The sequence below is a fragment of the Danio rerio genome, chromosome 2 (genome assembly GCF_052040795.2).
Source record: "Danio rerio strain M-AB ecotype USA chromosome 2, GRCz13ab, whole genome shotgun sequence".
Taxonomy (NCBI): domain Eukaryota; kingdom Metazoa; phylum Chordata; class Actinopteri; order Cypriniformes; family Danionidae; genus Danio; species Danio rerio.
Window position 1 is genome coordinate 48,986,453 of NC_141022.1, and position 18,548 is coordinate 49,005,000.

General features: G+C 41.5%; 2 protein-coding genes across 2 annotated transcripts in view; both read left to right on the plus strand.

The window, feature by feature from the left end:
* The window catches only part of nlrp1 (NLR family pyrin domain containing 1), a 63,548-nt gene that overhangs the window by 33,613 nt on the left and 11,387 nt on the right, over positions 1-18,548 (plus strand).
* Positions 15,697-18,548, plus strand: part of LOC147846480 (uncharacterized) — a 4,386-nt gene continuing 1,534 nt past the window's right edge. Inside the window, exons 1-3 of the mRNA XM_087241363.1 lie at positions 15,697-16,136; positions 16,735-16,983; positions 18,526-18,548. The exon at positions 18,526-18,548 is cut by the window's right edge and continues 37 nt beyond it. Of these exons, the coding sequence (XP_087097489.1) occupies positions 16,094-16,136; positions 16,735-16,983; positions 18,526-18,548 (315 nt within the window). The 5' untranslated portion in view covers positions 15,697-16,093. The remainder of the gene's footprint in view (positions 16,137-16,734; positions 16,984-18,525) is intronic.

Consider the following 18,548-nt stretch of genomic DNA (forward strand, 5'->3'; position numbering starts at 1 on the left):
AATAGGCTATTAGAGAAATATAACTTAAGTCCTGCGGGGTCCTTGTGTAATCATAGATCAGGACACGCACGATTTATGTGTGTGAGCAGTGCCTTTGACCAGGAGCAAGTACAATCAGTCCTCGAGAGGGGTGTTTGTACTCATTTTAAAAAGCCCTGGTCGAGTGCTGTGAAAGTGTTTCCCGCTGCTCATTCCCGCTCGCGCTGCGGCCGAGCGGCGCGTGATTTTGCGGGGAATCAGCTCGATCTGAAGGTTAAGAAGGAGACAAAACTCGAGGGTTTTCTTCTCCTCTTTGTCCTCCAGATCGGCATCCTTTCAGCGCGAGCCGGACGCCTGCTACGGCTGCCTTTCCTTTCACTGTGGGATTGCGGCTCCGCCTCTGCTTCTGTTGCAGAGTGAGACTCAAATCAAGGAAGTTATCATCTGCAAAGACTCTGCTTTGCCATCAAGGCCGGTAAAAATATAACATCGGCTCTGGTAAAGTGTATGTGGCAATAGGTCAGCTGGCCAGTTGTTGATATACTCTGTAATTATACAATCATACCAAATAGACCGTCCGAAGGACGCCTATGGGAAGGGTGAGGCCTGTTATCGTTCAAAAGGAACTGCTTCGCTTTAGACCTGTCTCTCTGTGCCATAAAAATGGATGTTCACAGGGACATTTGTGGCCAAATCCGTCCGATATCAAGAAAGAGGACAAATGTCTCTTCCTTGATGCCCCCATTTTGCCCGCTGGTTCATTAGAGAATCTGTTGAGCGGGCAGAGGGGGGTAGAGCTCCTACGGGAGCTTCCTTCCCTAAGAAACCATTCTTCTGGGGCGGCTAGGCGGGACCAGCCGCAAGCCAGTTTATCCGCTCAGCATTGTGTGGGGCAAGAGAGTGCGTTGCATCCATTCAGCCCCCAAAAACAGTTGGGGTTGGAAGCAGCGCTCTCATGGGCACCCCCTGCGAGAAGCAAGGGCTGCCTTATCATGCCCCACAGGGGGTCCATCCGCCAACCCTCCCACCGCTGGTGCCTCAGGGTGTGGAGACCCCTGGTGTTGTCCACCAGTGTTTTATCCCAAAAGTGGTGACGCTAGTGAGGCAGTGCCCTCAGGAGACAAAGTCCGTCATGTACTGTGGCCAAGAACCATTGTCGTGAAACGACTATAGTCTCCAAAGAAGTTCTAGTATTAAGAAATTCTTCGGGCAGTACCTGCGAGGAGCAAAAGCCTCCTCCTCGTGCCCCACAGGGGGTCCATCCGCCAACCCTCCCACCGTTGGTGCCTCAGGGCGCGGAGACCCCCGGTGTTGTCCACCAGCGTTTTATCCCAAAAGTGGTGGCGCTAGTGGACTCAGCCCCTCTACGGAGGGTCCAAAAGCAGTTAACTTAGTGGCCTCCTGTCGTGAGTTCACTTCAGTGCCCTGAGTTAGCCATCTAGGGGAGCATAGAGGCCAGTCTTGAGAGACTGGTACCCCTGCGGTATTTTCTGGCAGAGTGGGAGCGGCTGCCAAACGTTTCGCAGTTGGGTCCTGCTAACCTTAAAGAGGAGCTATATAATGCAGCTTGGTTCACACCCCTCTTGGTGCAATAATTTGCTTTACAATTGTAGTAAAGTTAAAGCAGGCTCTAGATATGGAAATGAAGTAGACTCCCTTCTGAGGAAGGAAGTCATAAAACAGGTCCTCCTCCAGACATGGAGTCGGGGTTTTTATATTATTACTTCATTGTTCCAAAGAAGGATGGACATTATATCCTATATATATATATATATATATATATATATATATATATATATATATATATATATATATATATATATATATATATATATTTTAAGATGACTAAATCGCTCTGATCAAATGCTGAAGTTCAAAACAATGACTATCAGCACCATAGTGTCACAAATACAGGCTGAGGGCTGGTTTGTCACATATCCATCCTTTAAAGTCACAGAAAGTTCCTGAGTTTCGCCTTCAGGGGCAAGGCGTACAGGGTTCTTTCATTTGGTCTGGCATTCTCACACCACACATTCACCAACGTAGTTAACGTACCATTGGTTTCACTTTGGCTACAAAGGACTTGTATTCTCTATTTTCTCGACGGCTGGCTAATTTAATTCCAGTTTAGGGAGTTAGCAATTCCACATAGAGATGTTGTTCTTGCTTACATACAGAAGTTGGGGTTGCGGCGAATCCTACAGTAAAGTATTATTGTGCCAGTTCATGTTGAGACAGAAGTTGGCAAATACTTTTTAGGTGTATTATGGAACTCCACAACGATGTTCGTGTGTCTGTTCCCCTACTCAAATAGAGTTAATCCAGATCGCCGTAAAGAGTGTCAGTCTGGGCCTAGCTATCACTGTCAAACTGTTTAGAGGCTGGTTAGCAGCAGCCATCAACATGGTTGGGTCTGCTAACATGTCATTGTTACAGCCGTGGCTCAAATCCAGGGATTTTGCATAATCAAAGCCTTGTGACATTATCTACAAGCTTTATCGATAGTGACAGCCCTGTTTTCTGTCCCAAAGCCCTACATTGGGAGTAATCTCTCAGCGCATGACACTGACTTCAGAAGCTGTATGCGAGGGTTGGGAAGCGACCCTGAGGGGCCTTCCCACATTGGGGCAAAGGAGGGACCATCTTCTCCACATGCATATCGATTGCTGGGATATGTTATCAGTGTTTCATGCTCTGAAACACTTGTTTCCCTCAAATAAGAGGTCACCATGTGTTAGTGAAAACCGACAACACATCGGTGGTCTTTTGTCAGCCATTAGGGAGTCTGAATCCGCGCCCTCTGTGCAGGTTGGCGGAGCAGATCCTTCTGTGGGCTCGGGTGAAGCTGCACTCACTGAAGGCAGCTTACATCTCATGCCCAGGAATGTAGGAGCAGACCCCCTGTTGAGGCAGGGGTCGGCACCTGGGGGATGGCGACTGCACCCAGAAGTGGTAGCGACCATTTGACAGAGATTCGGCAGAGCTGACGTGGATATATGCACCTGTCAAAACAAACAATACCCATTGTGGTTTTTTACTGACACACCCAGCACCATTTGGACTGGATGTCATGGTGCAGACATTGCTGAGGCTTTGTCTGTATCTTTCCCCCTCCAATCGCTTTGCTCCTGGGAGTTCTGGAGAGAGTCCGTTTAGGGGGCTCAACCTACTATCGGTGGCCCCTAGGCCTACAAGAGTGTGATTCTCAGACCTAATGTCTTTCCTTAATGGTCTCCCATGGGAGATTCTTGTTCAGAAGAGTTCTGTCCCAGGCAAGCTATGGGTGTGGCCTCTGAGGGGACCCACCTCATAGATCTTGGTTTTTCAACTGAACATGTTCAAACCACACTCAGCTCCAGAGCCCCTTCCATGAGGACATTGTATGCCACCAGGTAAATTTTTCACTTTGTGGTGTACCGACCACCACTTGGGTCCAGTTTCACCACCTGTGGGGTTGGTGCTGGAATTCTATCCAGGAGCGTTTTAATGAGACGCTTTATGTATCTGTAGCAGTGGTCAGATTCCTCCATGGATCCAGGAGGTTGAGGCCTAAATGCACCAGTAAAATTCCTATTCAGGATTTGTTGATAGTGCTCGAGGGCCTGTCGACAGTCCCTATTTTTGCATTGAAGGAGATGTAAAAAAGTTTCTAATGCTGAAATGGCATTTTATCTCAAAAGAGGAGCTCCCTCTTGCTCACCTGGCATGGTGAGAGCATTCCTGTACCCCACAATAGGGTACTTCTTTAAGGTCTCCATGAGGTGGTACGACCTATGATGCTGCAGGCCTTTAATCCTCCACCATTCATGACGCAGATCAGAAGCGCATTATCTGCTTTGCCCAGTACGGGCGTTAGACGCATACATCATACGGCTGAATGGAGTTCAAATGTAACAATCATTCATTGTTTAGGACCCACCTAATATGGGGGCTACTGCGTCTCGGCAGACGTTGAGCCAGTGGATAGTCGAGTCTATCTCACTGACTTATGAGGCCCTGAAACGTTCTCTATCAGAGGCAATAAGGGCCTATTCTACCAGGGGTATGGCGGCTTCAAAATCCTTCTTTATGCTGGCAAGTGTTTGGCTGGCACCTGAGGAAACAGCAGGGTTCTCTACCCTGCAAACCTTCAAAAAGGTTTTAATGATTAGATCTGGATCCTACTTTGAGAACCAGTATCTTTTCTAGAATTAGGAGAACTCATACCAGGCAAATCAAACTATGGCGTGTTTGGGATAGCGTTCCCATTGTGTCTCCTAAAGAGACGCAGCGTAGAGTTCCCGAAAGGGAACGCGTCAGGTTACGAATGTAACCATGGTTCCCTAAGGGAACGAGACGCTGCGTCGCTTTGCCATACTTTTTCAAGCCTGGTGCGCTTCGTTCGAGAGGTTCTAAGCTGAAGTTGTATGCTTCCGTTGTGCTTTTATACCTCCCGGTCTGACGTCACACACACGGTCCCGCCAATTACATTGGATTGATTTCACCTGTGCTTCAGGAGGTTATAAGAGAGGGACTGTATCCCATTGTGTCTCCTAAAGAGACGCAGCGTCTCGTTCCCTTAGGGAACCATGGTTACAATCGTAACCTGACGCGTTTTCTGAGACAGGGGGTCCGTTCTTCGTACGTGGATTACTCAATTAGCTGAAATTGGATATTGACGATTTGACGATTCGTTCTTCAAAGCTGATCTGAGAGTTGTTGTCATCACAGCAACAGTTTTGCTAGCTCAAACCTGATCGGAAGCAGGTTCAGTTCATATAAACAGGATTAGATCGGCTCAGTTCAAGCAAAGATAATAGAGAAAGTACCGAATTATGATATTTTCTTACAGTAGTAGTTATATACACTTGGGAAAATAGTTTTAAAAAATTTACTATATATATAAAGTTATAGTTATTAATAAAATAAATAAAGTTATATTAACAAAACTTATGCAATCTGCACCCTCGAAATGAAATTACAAAGAGAAAATTTATTAATATGAACTTTTTAGATCGGTTTAGTACAATTTGTGTATGATAATAGAAATGCAGAATATGTGACTTAAAAAAAAAAAAGAAATAATACATTAATGCAGTCATGAACATGTTTTGACAGTTAATATGCCAGTGATTATGCTTTACCAAAGTTGCAGATGCCTTTACCAATATCAAAATGCTTTTGTAAACATCCAGTTATTCCATACAGCGATTAAAAAAATGGCTACTGTAATAAAGAAAATCTACTCTAAATGTAGAACTAAATACATTGATATGCATTGAAATACATGATAAATACTCTTGACACATGAAAGTGTAAAGCCTGCAGCTCACAACATATGTGGAAGGTTATTGCGTTTCATATTTAACAAGCCGTTTACTGCTAATTTTATGTAATTTTGCTCACATGGATATTTGAATATTAATCAGATGATGTCATTACGCTGCTGTGCCGTCAGCCAATCGCTGCATTGCTGATCATGATTTCGAGGATCAATAGATCTGTCCTTCACAACACACGTGATCTCAGATCAGTTCATCCAGACATTCTAATCTGATTCGCAAACTTGTTTGAAGAACCAAATTAGCGAGAGATCAGTTATCAAGATTAAAAGATCCAGGATCGGCAAAATCATCTTAGATCATTTAAGCGAGGTACGAAAATGTTTTGATGTTTTGCAAAAGCGCAGACACCTTTACCGATATTGCAGGCAGTTAGCTCTCTGCAACTTTCACGTTCACCCACTGAAGCTAAGCAGGGCTGCACTCGTTCCGTACCTGGATGGGAGACCACATGGGAAAGCTAAGTTGCTGCCGGAAGTGGTGTTAGTGAGGCCAGAAGTGGGCGCCCAACCTGTCGTCTGTGTAGGTCCTAATGCCCCAATATAGTGACGAGTCCTGACTCTCTCATTGTTCGTTAAAAATCCCAGGATGTCCTTCGAAAAAGAGCAGGGGTTTTTACCCTGGCATTCTGGCCTAATTTGCCCACTGGCCTCTGTCCATCATGGCCTCCTCATAATTGGCTTCATCACTCTGTCTCCTCTCTATCAGTCAGCTGATGTGTGGTGTGCGGTCTGACGCAAAATGGCTGCCATCGCGTCATCCAGGTGGATGCTGCACACTGGTGGTGGATGAGGAGATTCCCCCCCTTTGTGTAAAGCACTTTGAGTGCCCAGAAAAGTGCTATATAAATGTAATAAATTATTATTATTATTATTATTATTATTATCAATCTGCTTTTTGATGCAAAATGAATTTAAACAGCTAGTTATTTCTTACTCTGATTAAGAAACCTGAATAGGCCTAGGCTACTATAATGAAGAAAATCTGCTCTAAAAGCAAAATTAAGTAAAAAAAGGTGTAAAGTTATTGCGTGTCATATTTACCAACCGTTTACCACAAATTTAATATAATTTTGCTCACATGGATATTTGAATATTAATCAGATGATGTCATTACGCTGCTGTGCCGTCAGCCAATCGTTGCATTGCTGATCATGATTTTGAGGATCAATAGATCTGTCCTTCACAACACACGCAGCAACCTCAGATCAGTTCATCCAGACATTTTAATCTGATTTGCAAACTTGTTTGAAGAACCAAATTAGCCAGAGATCAGTTATCAAGATTAAAAGATCGAGGATCTGCCAAATCATCTTTGATCATTCAAGCGAGGTACGAAAAACAGACCCCTGGGGAATCAGATTAAAATATCTGGATGAACTAAAGCAGTTTTTAATTTTTTTAACACCATTTGAAGGACAAAATTATTAGCCCCTTTAAGCAATATTCAATTCGATCGTCTTCAGAACAAACCATCATTAAACAATAACTTGCCTATTTACCCTAACCTGCCTAGTTAACTTAGTTAAGTCTTTAAATGTCACTTTAAGCTGTACAGAAGTGTTTTGAAAAATATCTAGTCAAATAGTATTTACTGTCATTATGGCAAAGATAAAATAAATCAGTTATTAGAAATATTATTAAAGTTATTAATTACTAAAACTCAGGACCGGAGTGGGACTCTTTTTCAGCCCTGGAGTTTCAAGCCTCAGACCGGCCCACCTCAGTTTACCACTGACTATATTAAAATAAGGTAATTTCCAATTCAGTTTCTAATTACACTATATATATATAAATTATATTTACTATATTCCCAAGTGTATATAACTACCACTGTAAGAATACATCAGAATTGGGTACATTCAGTATTATCATTGCTTGAAAAGACCCAATCTATCCATGTTTATAAGAAATAAGTCTGCTCCTGAGCAGGTTTAAGCTTCCAGACCTGTTGCTATGACTACAACTCGTGGATGAGTTTTGAAGAATGAACGAAACGATCCTTGATCGTGTCAAATCGTCAATAACCAAATCCAGCTAACTGAGTATTCCACGTACGAAGAACAGATCCCTGGCAGGCAAAAAAATAATGGGCATCAGGGTTGCCAACTATTTTCAAATGTCTAAGCTCTGCTCGAAAAAAATCGCTAGATTACATCATACGTCAATTTGCATATTATTGACGCCAACATTTCCAGCAGTTTCTGTTTGCTTAACAGTCATTTCCTGTCAGAGCTCCAATTCTTACAACGTTATCTTTTGGATCCTCCTCAGTCAAGTTTATGGCGTAAGTGTCTGCTTTTATATTTGCTTTCGGTTTTACTTGTACTAATATTACTATTTTCAAGTTGGAGCTAAACTCTGCAGGATACTGACCCTCCAGGAGCTTGGACACCCCTGGTCTATATCAGTGATTGGCTCATGTACTAGAAGGTGGGACTTTATTCGCCATATTAATTGTTACAGTTTTCCCCATTCAAAACTATACAACTGACCGGCCTTGTGTATTCTATTGTTGCAATATAGCGATTTAGAAGTAATAAATGTCAGATATTAAAGGAACATCGATTTGTCATCAAACTGTCATTAAGTTTAATTTTAGTTTTTTATATAAAATACATGGTTTGACTAATTAAGATAAAATTACCAAAAGCACCAAAATATTTCACAGTCCTTGCTAGCTCAGTTTGATGGATCATAACTCATCATATGACATGCCTTTTTGCTTTTGCGAGTTCGAATCCATTGTACTAGTTTCGTTAATTTATGTTGGTTTAAAAATCACGTTGTTCACGAGCTTGAATCACGTTGATGAGATTTAAATTATAATTACTATTTTTACATGAATTAAAAAAAACATGCAACACCAGGATGAGAGAACTCAGGCGAGGCACAAGGTGGCTAGAGGCAAAGGGGAGAGATCGCTGATGGGTAGGGGTGACTGACGTGAAACTGATGTTTCGACACAGTTTTAAGATCCTAAAGTGCAAGTGTTTTGAAACACTGCACCGAAGTATGATCTGAAACAAAGACTAGAATACACAAGATGTGGCACTTGTATCTTTTTGAATGGGAAAAACTGAAATGGTGAATAAAGCCCCGCCTACTAGTACGAGAGCCAATCATCGATCACTATATGGTGAATAAAGTCCGCCTTCTAGTATAGGAGCCAATCATCGATTGATATAGACTGACAATAGTCCAGGGGAGGTGCTCGGACCAGACGTGAGTTTCTGCAGATTTTGTGTGATTTGGATGTTTAGAAATGAAACTAGAGACAGTTGTTTTTTAAATGTATTAGTGATTTCTAATATGAAATTATAAAATATATGCTGGATAAGTTGGCAGTTCATTCTGCTGTGGCGACCCCTGATGAATAAATGGACTAAGCGGAAGAAAAGTGAATGAATTAATGAATGATTCGTTTTTTTGAGGGGAAATCAGAATCATTCTTATATTTGAGTGTTTTTAATAGCTTTTTTTAAACATTTAATACTATGAAGCATAGTTGTACACATGCATAGTTTTTTATGTTTTGTTTAGTAAAAAAAAAAATTCTGGAAGAATGGACAAGACCTGCAACAGCTTTAAGCAAAATAATTATGAATCCAACTTTTTTTGAACTCTGGATTTCTCTGTCTTTCACTTAGGATATGCAAGGATCAAGTGCAGTAAATCCACTGACCAGTATGGAGAAGTTGACTTGAGTCACAGCTGAAATGAGAAAATGGAGATTCACTTGACACCAAAAGCTCTAAAAAAGCTGAATAAGTGAGGTCCTCTTTTTTTATTTATTATTTATTTTTTATCCAATTACCATAACGGTTATCACTTACTTTTTTTAGACAGAACATCACTGTTTCTAAAACATCTGGACAAATCCTTCAACTGCTCCCAGTGTGTCAGTCTTGTGTTGACATTGCTGATTCAGATCAGTGGGTTCAGGTGGAGCCGTCAGTCTGTAGAGGTGAAGGAGGCACAGAATTCAGGATCAGCACTCCGGCGGGTCGATTCCAGTGTTGCAGGACTAGAATGCGATGGGTTTGTGATGGAGACGTCACTCTCCACTACCGGGCAGTGGATGGACATTTCCTCAACGCAGAGCTGGAGAGGCTTCAGTGTGAGCGAGTCGCTCCTGTGCTTGATGTGAATGTGATCTCAGGGAAACTGGAGGAGGCTCATCTGCCTCATTATATGTGTTTAGCCGAGTCAGATCTTGCTCTCACCAACACTGTCAAGCTCCTCAGCAAGAGAGATGAAGGAATATCTGTACAATCTGTAGAGCTCAGCCGTTATCATGCTAAAATATGTCAACCATCATTCTCTCTTATAACTCTGATTATTAACTGGATCATGAAATGGGAAGCACACTGTAATCTTCTCCTCTACATGCGCTGTAGAGATCCTCTCATTCTTCATGTCTACTTTTTTCCAGTGAATGATATTTGCTCAAAAGAAAGAGTAAAGCAGAATGAAAGATCAAGTCTTCTGATCAGCCACCCCAGACCTAACAGGCCGTTTCGGATGAAAACTCCGCATCTCCTCGAGGTTCCTGGTGCATCTGTGCATCCTGTAGAGGGAATTTCATTCAGAACTGATTTTGAGCCAAACTTCTTTAAGGTTAGGAAGCTTCAAGATGATGATGTACAAATGAATCTCATCAGAGAGGAAGACAAGGAGTCCGTGTGGACGGCCACTATATGGAAAGATGAGTTTGTCCACTTAAAGCAAGTTCAGGATGAGCGGCAACTGAACTCTGAGATTGGTAAAGATTATTTTTTTGATACACACAGATTGGCTTTCATTCAGAGGGTTATAAATGTGAAGAGCATTGCAGATAAACTTCATGAACAGAAAATAATTCATGACGAATTATATTCTGAAATCACACACACTAATTTAACCAGTCAGCAGGTTATGAGAAAGATTTGTGACTCTGTGCGTTCAAGTGGTAGGAAAGCGAAAGTGAAATTCATTGTTATTCTTCAGGACGAAGAGCCCTGCCTCCTTGAAGAACTGATGTGCTCTGAATCATAATATTTCTATTGTGCTTTAGAACAAAACGATTACTAAAGTAACCCTCGTTCCCCGAGGGGGGAACGGATGGGCTACCTGGAAACTTCCACTATGGGGGATTTTGTCAGAAGCCAATCATCTGAAAGAGTAATAAAAGGGCCAATGAGTTGGCGGCGTCAGCGTACACAGCTGGTAGCAATCACACTCAGTATTGTATAAAGATTCCAGCCGTGCATTGCAGAGTCACCTTTCTAGCTGAAGAGCCGAACTACAGCTGTCATTTAAAAATACAACTGTACATTGGCAAAGTGTGCAGCCTAGATAGGGAGGACGCTGCGGAGGCCCCCTGCTGCCAAATTGGGGAGACCTGGTGGCAAGAAGACATATGAACTAACTCTGAGAAGGGGGAGTACACATATGAAGTACGGTTAGTGTTGAGGGAAGACACGGGCCCCAGTATGAGGGGGAACTATACCATGGCTGAGTAAAGCATATGGGATCGCCAGTGGGTATCGAGCAAAGCAGGCTTCTATACCTAGAACGCAGGCTGACCAGCAGACATGCTAACAACGTAATGGGCCAGGCACTTGACTCCTTCACTGAGTCAGGGTCTGGGGGCCTCGGAGGCACTCTTTAGGGTTTGCCAAATGGGGACCTCAACTAAACAGTTTAAAAAGTGCATGTCTGTCTATGTTAGAGAGAAAGACATGGCAAGCATGTTCCAACACCAAGCCGGATTTCCTCATTCATCATAGTTCACCAGCACTGGTGAGGAAATAGGTTTCACTCGAAGATTGTAAAATCTTGCAAATGTATAAGGTGTTGCCCTGCCTGCAGCTTTACAGATCTCTGCAAGAGAGGCACTTCGTGCTAACGCCTATGAGGAAGCGATGCTCCTAGTGGAGTGCGCTCTTACTCCAGGGGGACGCCCTGGTTCAGATAAGCGAGGGAGATGGCATCCACTATCCAGTGGGCCAACCTCTGTTTGGATATGGCACTTCTGCCGACCACAGACAAAGAGCTGCTCAGAGGATCTAAAGTTCTGAGTGCTGTCCACATAAATACGCAGAGTGCGAACAGGACACAGCAATAAAAGGGCTGTGTCTGCCTCGTCCGAAGGCAGTGCTTGCAGGCTCCCAACCTGGTCTTCAAACTGTGAAGTAGAAACTTTGGGGACATAGCCAGACTGAGGCCTCAGGATTATGTGAGAGAAAGCTGGCTCGAATTCCATACACGAATCACTGACCCAAAGTGCCTCCAGGTCCCTGACCCTCTTGATCGTTGTAAACTCGACCAGCAGGACCAAGGACAGAATTCTCAGAGATACTGAGTGAAGTGGTTCAAACAGATCTCCGCGTAGGCTTGCAAGCACTACAGTGAGATCCCAAGAGGGCATGAGAGGGGGTGGGACGCCTGCTAGGTGCTCAATGCTGCCGCTTCGCTGGAGGAGCAGGCGGGCGCGACGGAGCAGGTCTTCAAGCTGCAGGCAGGCGCCCTCGCAAGGAGCAGCCGAGGTCACGCATATCAGCCAGGTTTAGCCATCAGTTGCATTCCTTGACCACTTATGTGGCCATTGTCCTTCCCAGGACATGCGCAGCTGACTTGGTGGTATGTAGAGCATAGTCGGTTGCGATGCGAAGCTTATGCATCAAGCCTGGGTCGCAACCACCCTTGTGCAGCTGGGTCAACGCCTGCACTTGGTAGCGCTGGTACGTGGCCATAGCATGCATGGCAGATGCAGCCTGGCCCATGGCTTAGTAGGCTCTGGCCACGAGGGATGCAGATAGGCCAGGAAGAGCAACCACGTGGGCAAAGAGTGACCGAAATGACACGCTCAACCTTGGGAATCGCCTCGTACACCCTGGCTGTTCCACCAGCAAGGGTGGTGAGGGGGAAAGTGCATGCAGATCAGACAGAGAAAGGTGCCCTCCAAGCTCCACGTAGCATCCGTATAGTCGGTCCGGCCAAGGGACTGGGAGATGAACCTTCTCCAGACCCACAGCCGAGGCAGCCCAGGAAAGCAATGGACATTTGATCCTCATCAAGTGAGAGGGTGACCATATGAGAGGATTGGGTGCTCCCCTCACTCGAAGCTTAGATGGAGCGCACTGAGGAGCGGGGGGTCCCTGGACCCGAGGGCGGTGGATTGACCTCCACTTTGACCCTCAGATCTGCCAGAGTGTCAACTGCTTTGCGAGGGACAACAGAGGTGGTTCGTCCTTTTCCAAGGACGAGCTGCGATCTTAGCTGCGCAACAGACATGCCATAGCAGTGACAGTATGCACTGTCAGTGAGCACTGCATTAACTTGCTGGACCCCAAACACGTAACTCAGTGCTCATGACCGTCTTCCAGGGAAAGGAAACCACTGCATCCAGAAATGCACAGTCGGAACAAAATTTTAAAAAACTTGAAAACGACCGTGTTGCCCTTTTAGGAATCTTGCTTCTTGTTGAGGACCAGGCCTAGAGAATGCCCAGTCAGGAGAAAATACCCATCTCGACCATCTGCCATGGCACACTTTGCAACCAGAAGAAGCAGCCCATCAAGCGCTGGCAGCTTTCTTGTTCACTCTCTTGTTCTTCTTTTAAAGGAGGTTTTGGAGGAACCCTGAAGACTCTCTCAGTATTGTGTTCCGCTCTGAAAGTGAAAAGGTGACTCAGCAATGCACAGCTGGCATCTTTATACAAAAATAATTGTGATTGCTGCCAGCTGTGTACGCTGACGCCGCCAACTCATTGGCATTTCATTGGCCCATTTTATTACTCTTTCAGATCATTGGCTTCTGACGAAACCCCCCATAGTGGAGGTTCCCTCTGCTTATATGCTCAGCTAGGATATGCTAAAGTTTAATTGTTTGATGCATAAGTGAGATGCATTGACTTGCAATCTAAACTGAAATTTTAATTGTAAAATACATACTTAAATTAACTGGAGATTTATTTAATGTGTGATCAGTGGTCGGTTGTAGCAAGGAAACACTTTTTTCAATGTGATTTCTTAGTGGCAATTTGACAAAATAAATAAATTTTTTGCTATAAATGTTTGGACGCGGCATTAAACATCACTATTCCTGTCATAACGGGTCCATACCAAATGATGTTGGAGATCGTAATAAATCTTAAATGGCCCAGTGAGTTCATTCAAAATGTAATATTATGTTATTGATTACTCACCTTCGTATTGTTTCAATGCCCTGAGAACTTCGTTCATCTTCAGAACGTATTCATTCATTCATTTTCCTTTGGCTTAATTTATTTTGTCTGGACACCCAAGGTTGCCTTACAAGCATCAATAGCCAAGATGGGTCTTGAGATGAGATTTAAAAGGGTGAAGCCTATTACTGCTTCTTAGATCCAGGGGATGAGAGTTCCATAGTCGAGAAGCTTCGGAGCTAAAAGATCTGGCACCCATTGTGCTCAATCGAGTGTGATGTGGCATCAGGAAGAAAGAGTTGGCTGATCTAAAAGTGCGAGGAGGGGTATAAATACGGAGAAGATTGGTGAGATATTGAGGAGCAAGATAATGAAGTGCCTTGAAAGTGAGAAGTATTTTAAAACCAATCTGAAACTTCACCAGAAGCTGATAGAGAAGTGGTGTCACATGATCATGAGATGAAGTCCTAGAGATGACACGAGCTGCATAGAGTCCATAGAGAGTCCATAGAGAAGTTTAGAAGGAAGCCCAGAGAGAAGTGCATTACAGTAGTCAAGACGTGAATGAGAATTGCTGTGTTATTGGTTGTGAAAGAAGGGTAGGGGGAATAATTGTGCTATTATCAGTGTCTATTGTAAATTTATCAGCTTTATTTATTTAATCTGTATACAGCAGTTTTAAGTGAAGATGGGAAAGATCTAGTTTTAGGGTCCCTAATCCAACAGGGGTCACCATAGTGGATTGAGCCACCAACTAATCTGACAAATGTTTTACACGGCGGTTGTCCATCTCCATCCAGCTGCAACATAGCACTGGGAAACATCCATACACACTTATACACTACAGCCAATTTAGTTTATTTAATACACCTGTACCACATGTCATTGGACTTGTGGGGGAAACCCATAGACTGTAAAATATAACCAGAGCACCCCGAGGAAACCCACACGAACACGGGGAGAATATGCAAACTCCACACAGAAAGCCCAACTGACCCAGCCGTGACTTAAACCAGCGACCTTCTTGCTGTGAGGCAACAGTGCTAACCACTGAGCCACCCTGTCAACCTATAACAGAACTTTCACAATTGTTTTTTTCAACAGACATACTGTTACAATCTGTGTAGAATGTAATTACTATTTCTATAAGTTATAATATTTATAACTATATTATTATAATAAAATTATAATACAAAAACTATTGACAAGTGTTTTCTTCATTAGAATATATTAGTAAACAAAATATTTTAAAAAAAGGTTAAGATAACTTTTTTTAGCTGCAGTTTAATTGGTTTTAAATGGTTTTTAAATTGGTTTTAAATAAGTAAAACGAGCTGTTAATAGGCCGCGAGTCCAGTTAAATCAGGCCTGGGCAGCATGCTGGTGTTAACATCTGGTTTAGGTTTTTCCTTTCAAGGGACTTCATTCATTTTCCTTTGGCTTAGTCCCTTACTTATCAGGGGCCGCCACAGCGGAATGAACCACCAACTATTTCAGTATGTTTTACGCCATAGATGCCCTTCCGGTTGCAACCGATTACTGGGAAACACCCATATACTCTCACATTCACACATACAATCATACACTAAAGCCAATTTTGTTTACCCAATTCACCTATACTGCATGTCTTTGGACTTGCGGAAACGGGGAAAACATGCAAACTCCAACCAGGGACTTAAAACCTCTGTATATACACTTAAACACAATAGAAATGAATCTCTTATTCTGTAAACTGGTGTCAAACTGATAATATGGAAGTATAAAATAATATATTTAATCTGCAAAATATAACTTGTATATAAGGCAGGTAACTATAGGCTAATAAAACTCAAACTTTAGTTAAATTATATAATAAAATAATGAAATATATTATATATAATATGATTGAAATAAAACAGTTCTTTATAAATTACCTAAAATGAACAGAACAGTATATAATCCCTCTACAAATGTAACAAATAGCTGTCAGTGGCCTACTATGCTTTGTGGTGTGTTTTGTATTTAAGTCAACTCATGCATACAAACATGACTCTTTTTATGCTTTGGGGTTTGTTTTTAATTTACAATTGCTAAATAGCTTACAACTGTACTGTTTAGTTAGTTTTTAGTGTAAATAAAATGTTAATAATAATGAGTAATAATAATAATAATAATAATGACAATAATGTAAATTTTCTAATTAATATAAATTATTTAATGATAAATTATTGTGTGTCGTCATCTGCATGCCGTTTTGGATAGGAAGGACTGAGGGATAGGGGGAGAACAAACTCTTGGGTATTTTTCGGCTTGCTGAAACATTTTTTAATAATAACATACATGCGGACATTTTTTTTACTCTCGTGACCACATGGAATGGAAACATTGTTTTATTTTCAAAGATGTTTTCTACATATTCTAATTTCCCTCCAGAATTTAAATTTGCAACTTCTTAAACACGCAAATGTACCTCCCCTACTTCCTTCTGTTACTTTCGTTTTCTTCAACTGAAGGCACTTCATAAACAACAAAACGGTTTGACCGCGGCAGATAAATGAAATATAAAATAAAAATAATCCAGATTGATATTAATACAGTTTAAATACACCACCTGGAATTGTGAGTTTAGTAGATTATCCTCAAAAATGGACGAGAACCACCACGAAGAGAGGCGGGAGCGATGCAAAGGTAAACTGAATTTTAGGTGTGCATATGCGACCATCATTCCTCAACTTAACTCACTGTAGATTTGCAAAAGTTTTAGAGGTTTACTTGTGTTTTGTAGCCTGTATTTCCACACAGGAATCATGAACAGCATTCAATGCACAGCCCTACATGATCAATTACTATAGTATTTTAATACCACTGTAAATAATGTTCGTAATACCATTTAGATTGTATTATTCAAAGCACTTTATGGAATGCTACACCACACTGTTGTATTAACTATAGTGCATAGAAAAACTAATACATTTATTCAGTATTCTATAGTTAGTTGTAATTACTACAGTAAACTGTGGTGTATTGTAGTTTACTACATCTGAAACTCGGCATTGTTTTGGATAATTTGTTTATATTACTATATCGGTTGTATAACCACAAAACTATAATTACAGATTAAAGTATTTTAATGTAGTATGATAAAAAAAGACTTTAGAATATTTACTATGAATTACTATAGTATTTTTTCATGTATGATTTTCCAATATCTAATGTTAAGCCTGATTAGGTCTGCATACTTTTTAAAACAAAATGAAAGTTTGTAAAAAATGAAATGTGTCTGCAGAGGCTCTGTTTGTGGATGACAAATTAGCCGAGCTCATTCAAAGAGTTACTGCAGTGATGGCAATAGCAGATGAACTGAAGACCAAGGACATAATACATGGTGAAAAATATGACGAGATCAAAGCAGCAAAAACTAACCAGGAAAAAATGAGAGGGCTTTTTGAATCATTAAATTCTGGAGGAGACGATGTCAAAAGAGACTTTTATTATTTGTTGGAAAAGCACGAGCCACACCTCTTCAAAGACCTGGGTAAGAAAAACAATTGTCATTTATTATATATACACTCACCGGCCACTTTATTAGGTACACCTTACTAGTACTGGGTTGGGCCCGCTTTTGCCTTCAGAACTGCCTTAATCCGTTGTGGCACAGATTCAGGAATGTACTGGAAATATAGATTTTGGTCCATATTGACATGATAGCATCACGCAGTTACTGTAGATTTGTCAGCTGCACATCCATGATGCAAATCTCCTGTTCCACCACATCCTAAACGTGTAGAGGTGTTGTTGAACTCATTGTCAAGACACCAGTCTGAGATGATTCGCACTTTATAACACATGTGCTATCCTGCTGGAAGTAGCCATCAGAAGATGGTACACTGTGGTCATAAAGGGATGCTGCTGTAGCCCGTCTGCCTCAAGGTTTTACATTTTATGCGTTCAGAGATGCTCTCCTGCAGACCTTGGTTGTAGCGAGTGGTTATTTGAGTTACTGTTGCCCTTCTATCAGCTCGAATCAGTCGAATCAGCTCACTGGATATTTTCTCTTTTTCAGACCATTCTCTGTAAACCTCTAGAGATGGTTGCGCGTGAAAATCCCAGTAGATCAGCAGTAGATTTCTGAAATACTCCGCCCAGCCACACAACAACCATGCCACATTCAAAGTCACTTAAATTCTCTTTCTTCCCCATTCTGATGCTCGATTTGAACTGCAGCAGATCGTCTTGACCATGTCCACATGCCTAAATGCATTAAGTTGTGGATATGTAGGCCCACACGGAATCTGCACGCGCAGAATTCCACAGATTTTCCGCAGATTTCTGCAGATTTTTAGCCCATCATTAATTCTGTTTATTTACTTGAGTAAATGTGTAAATCTGAATTTATTCAGTTTTTATTTAGTAATTTATTACTTTTTATTTAATATATTAAGGTTTTAGTTAAGATACTCCGCTGGATACTCCCAAAATAATTCCGCAGAAATCCGCAGATTTTACCAAAATTTACCGCAGAAATAGCAAAAAACGTCTGCAGATTCCGTCTGGCCCAGATATGTGATTGACTGATTAGAAATTTGTGTTAAGAGCATTTGGACAGGTGTACCTAATAAAGTGGCCAGTGAGTGTGTTTATGCGTATGTGTATGTATGTATAACACACACACACACATATATATATATATATATATATATATATATATATATATATATATATATATATATATATATATATATATATATATATATATACATACATATACATATATACATATACAGTTAAAGTCAGTTATAAGCCCACCTGTTTATTTTTTTCCCCAATTTCTGTTTTGGAGAGAAGTTTTTTTTTCAGCACATTTCTAAACATAGTAGTTTTAATAACTCATTTCCAATAACTGATTTATTTTATCTTTGCCATGATAACAGTAAGTAATATTTGACTAAATATTTTTTCAAGACACTTTTATACAGTTTAAAGTGACATTTAAAGGCTTAACTAAATAATTAAATTCTGGATTCAACTGTATATACACGTGTTATTCATGATCTGTCTGGTGCTTGATTTTTAACAGGTGGTGTCAACAGGAAACGGAAA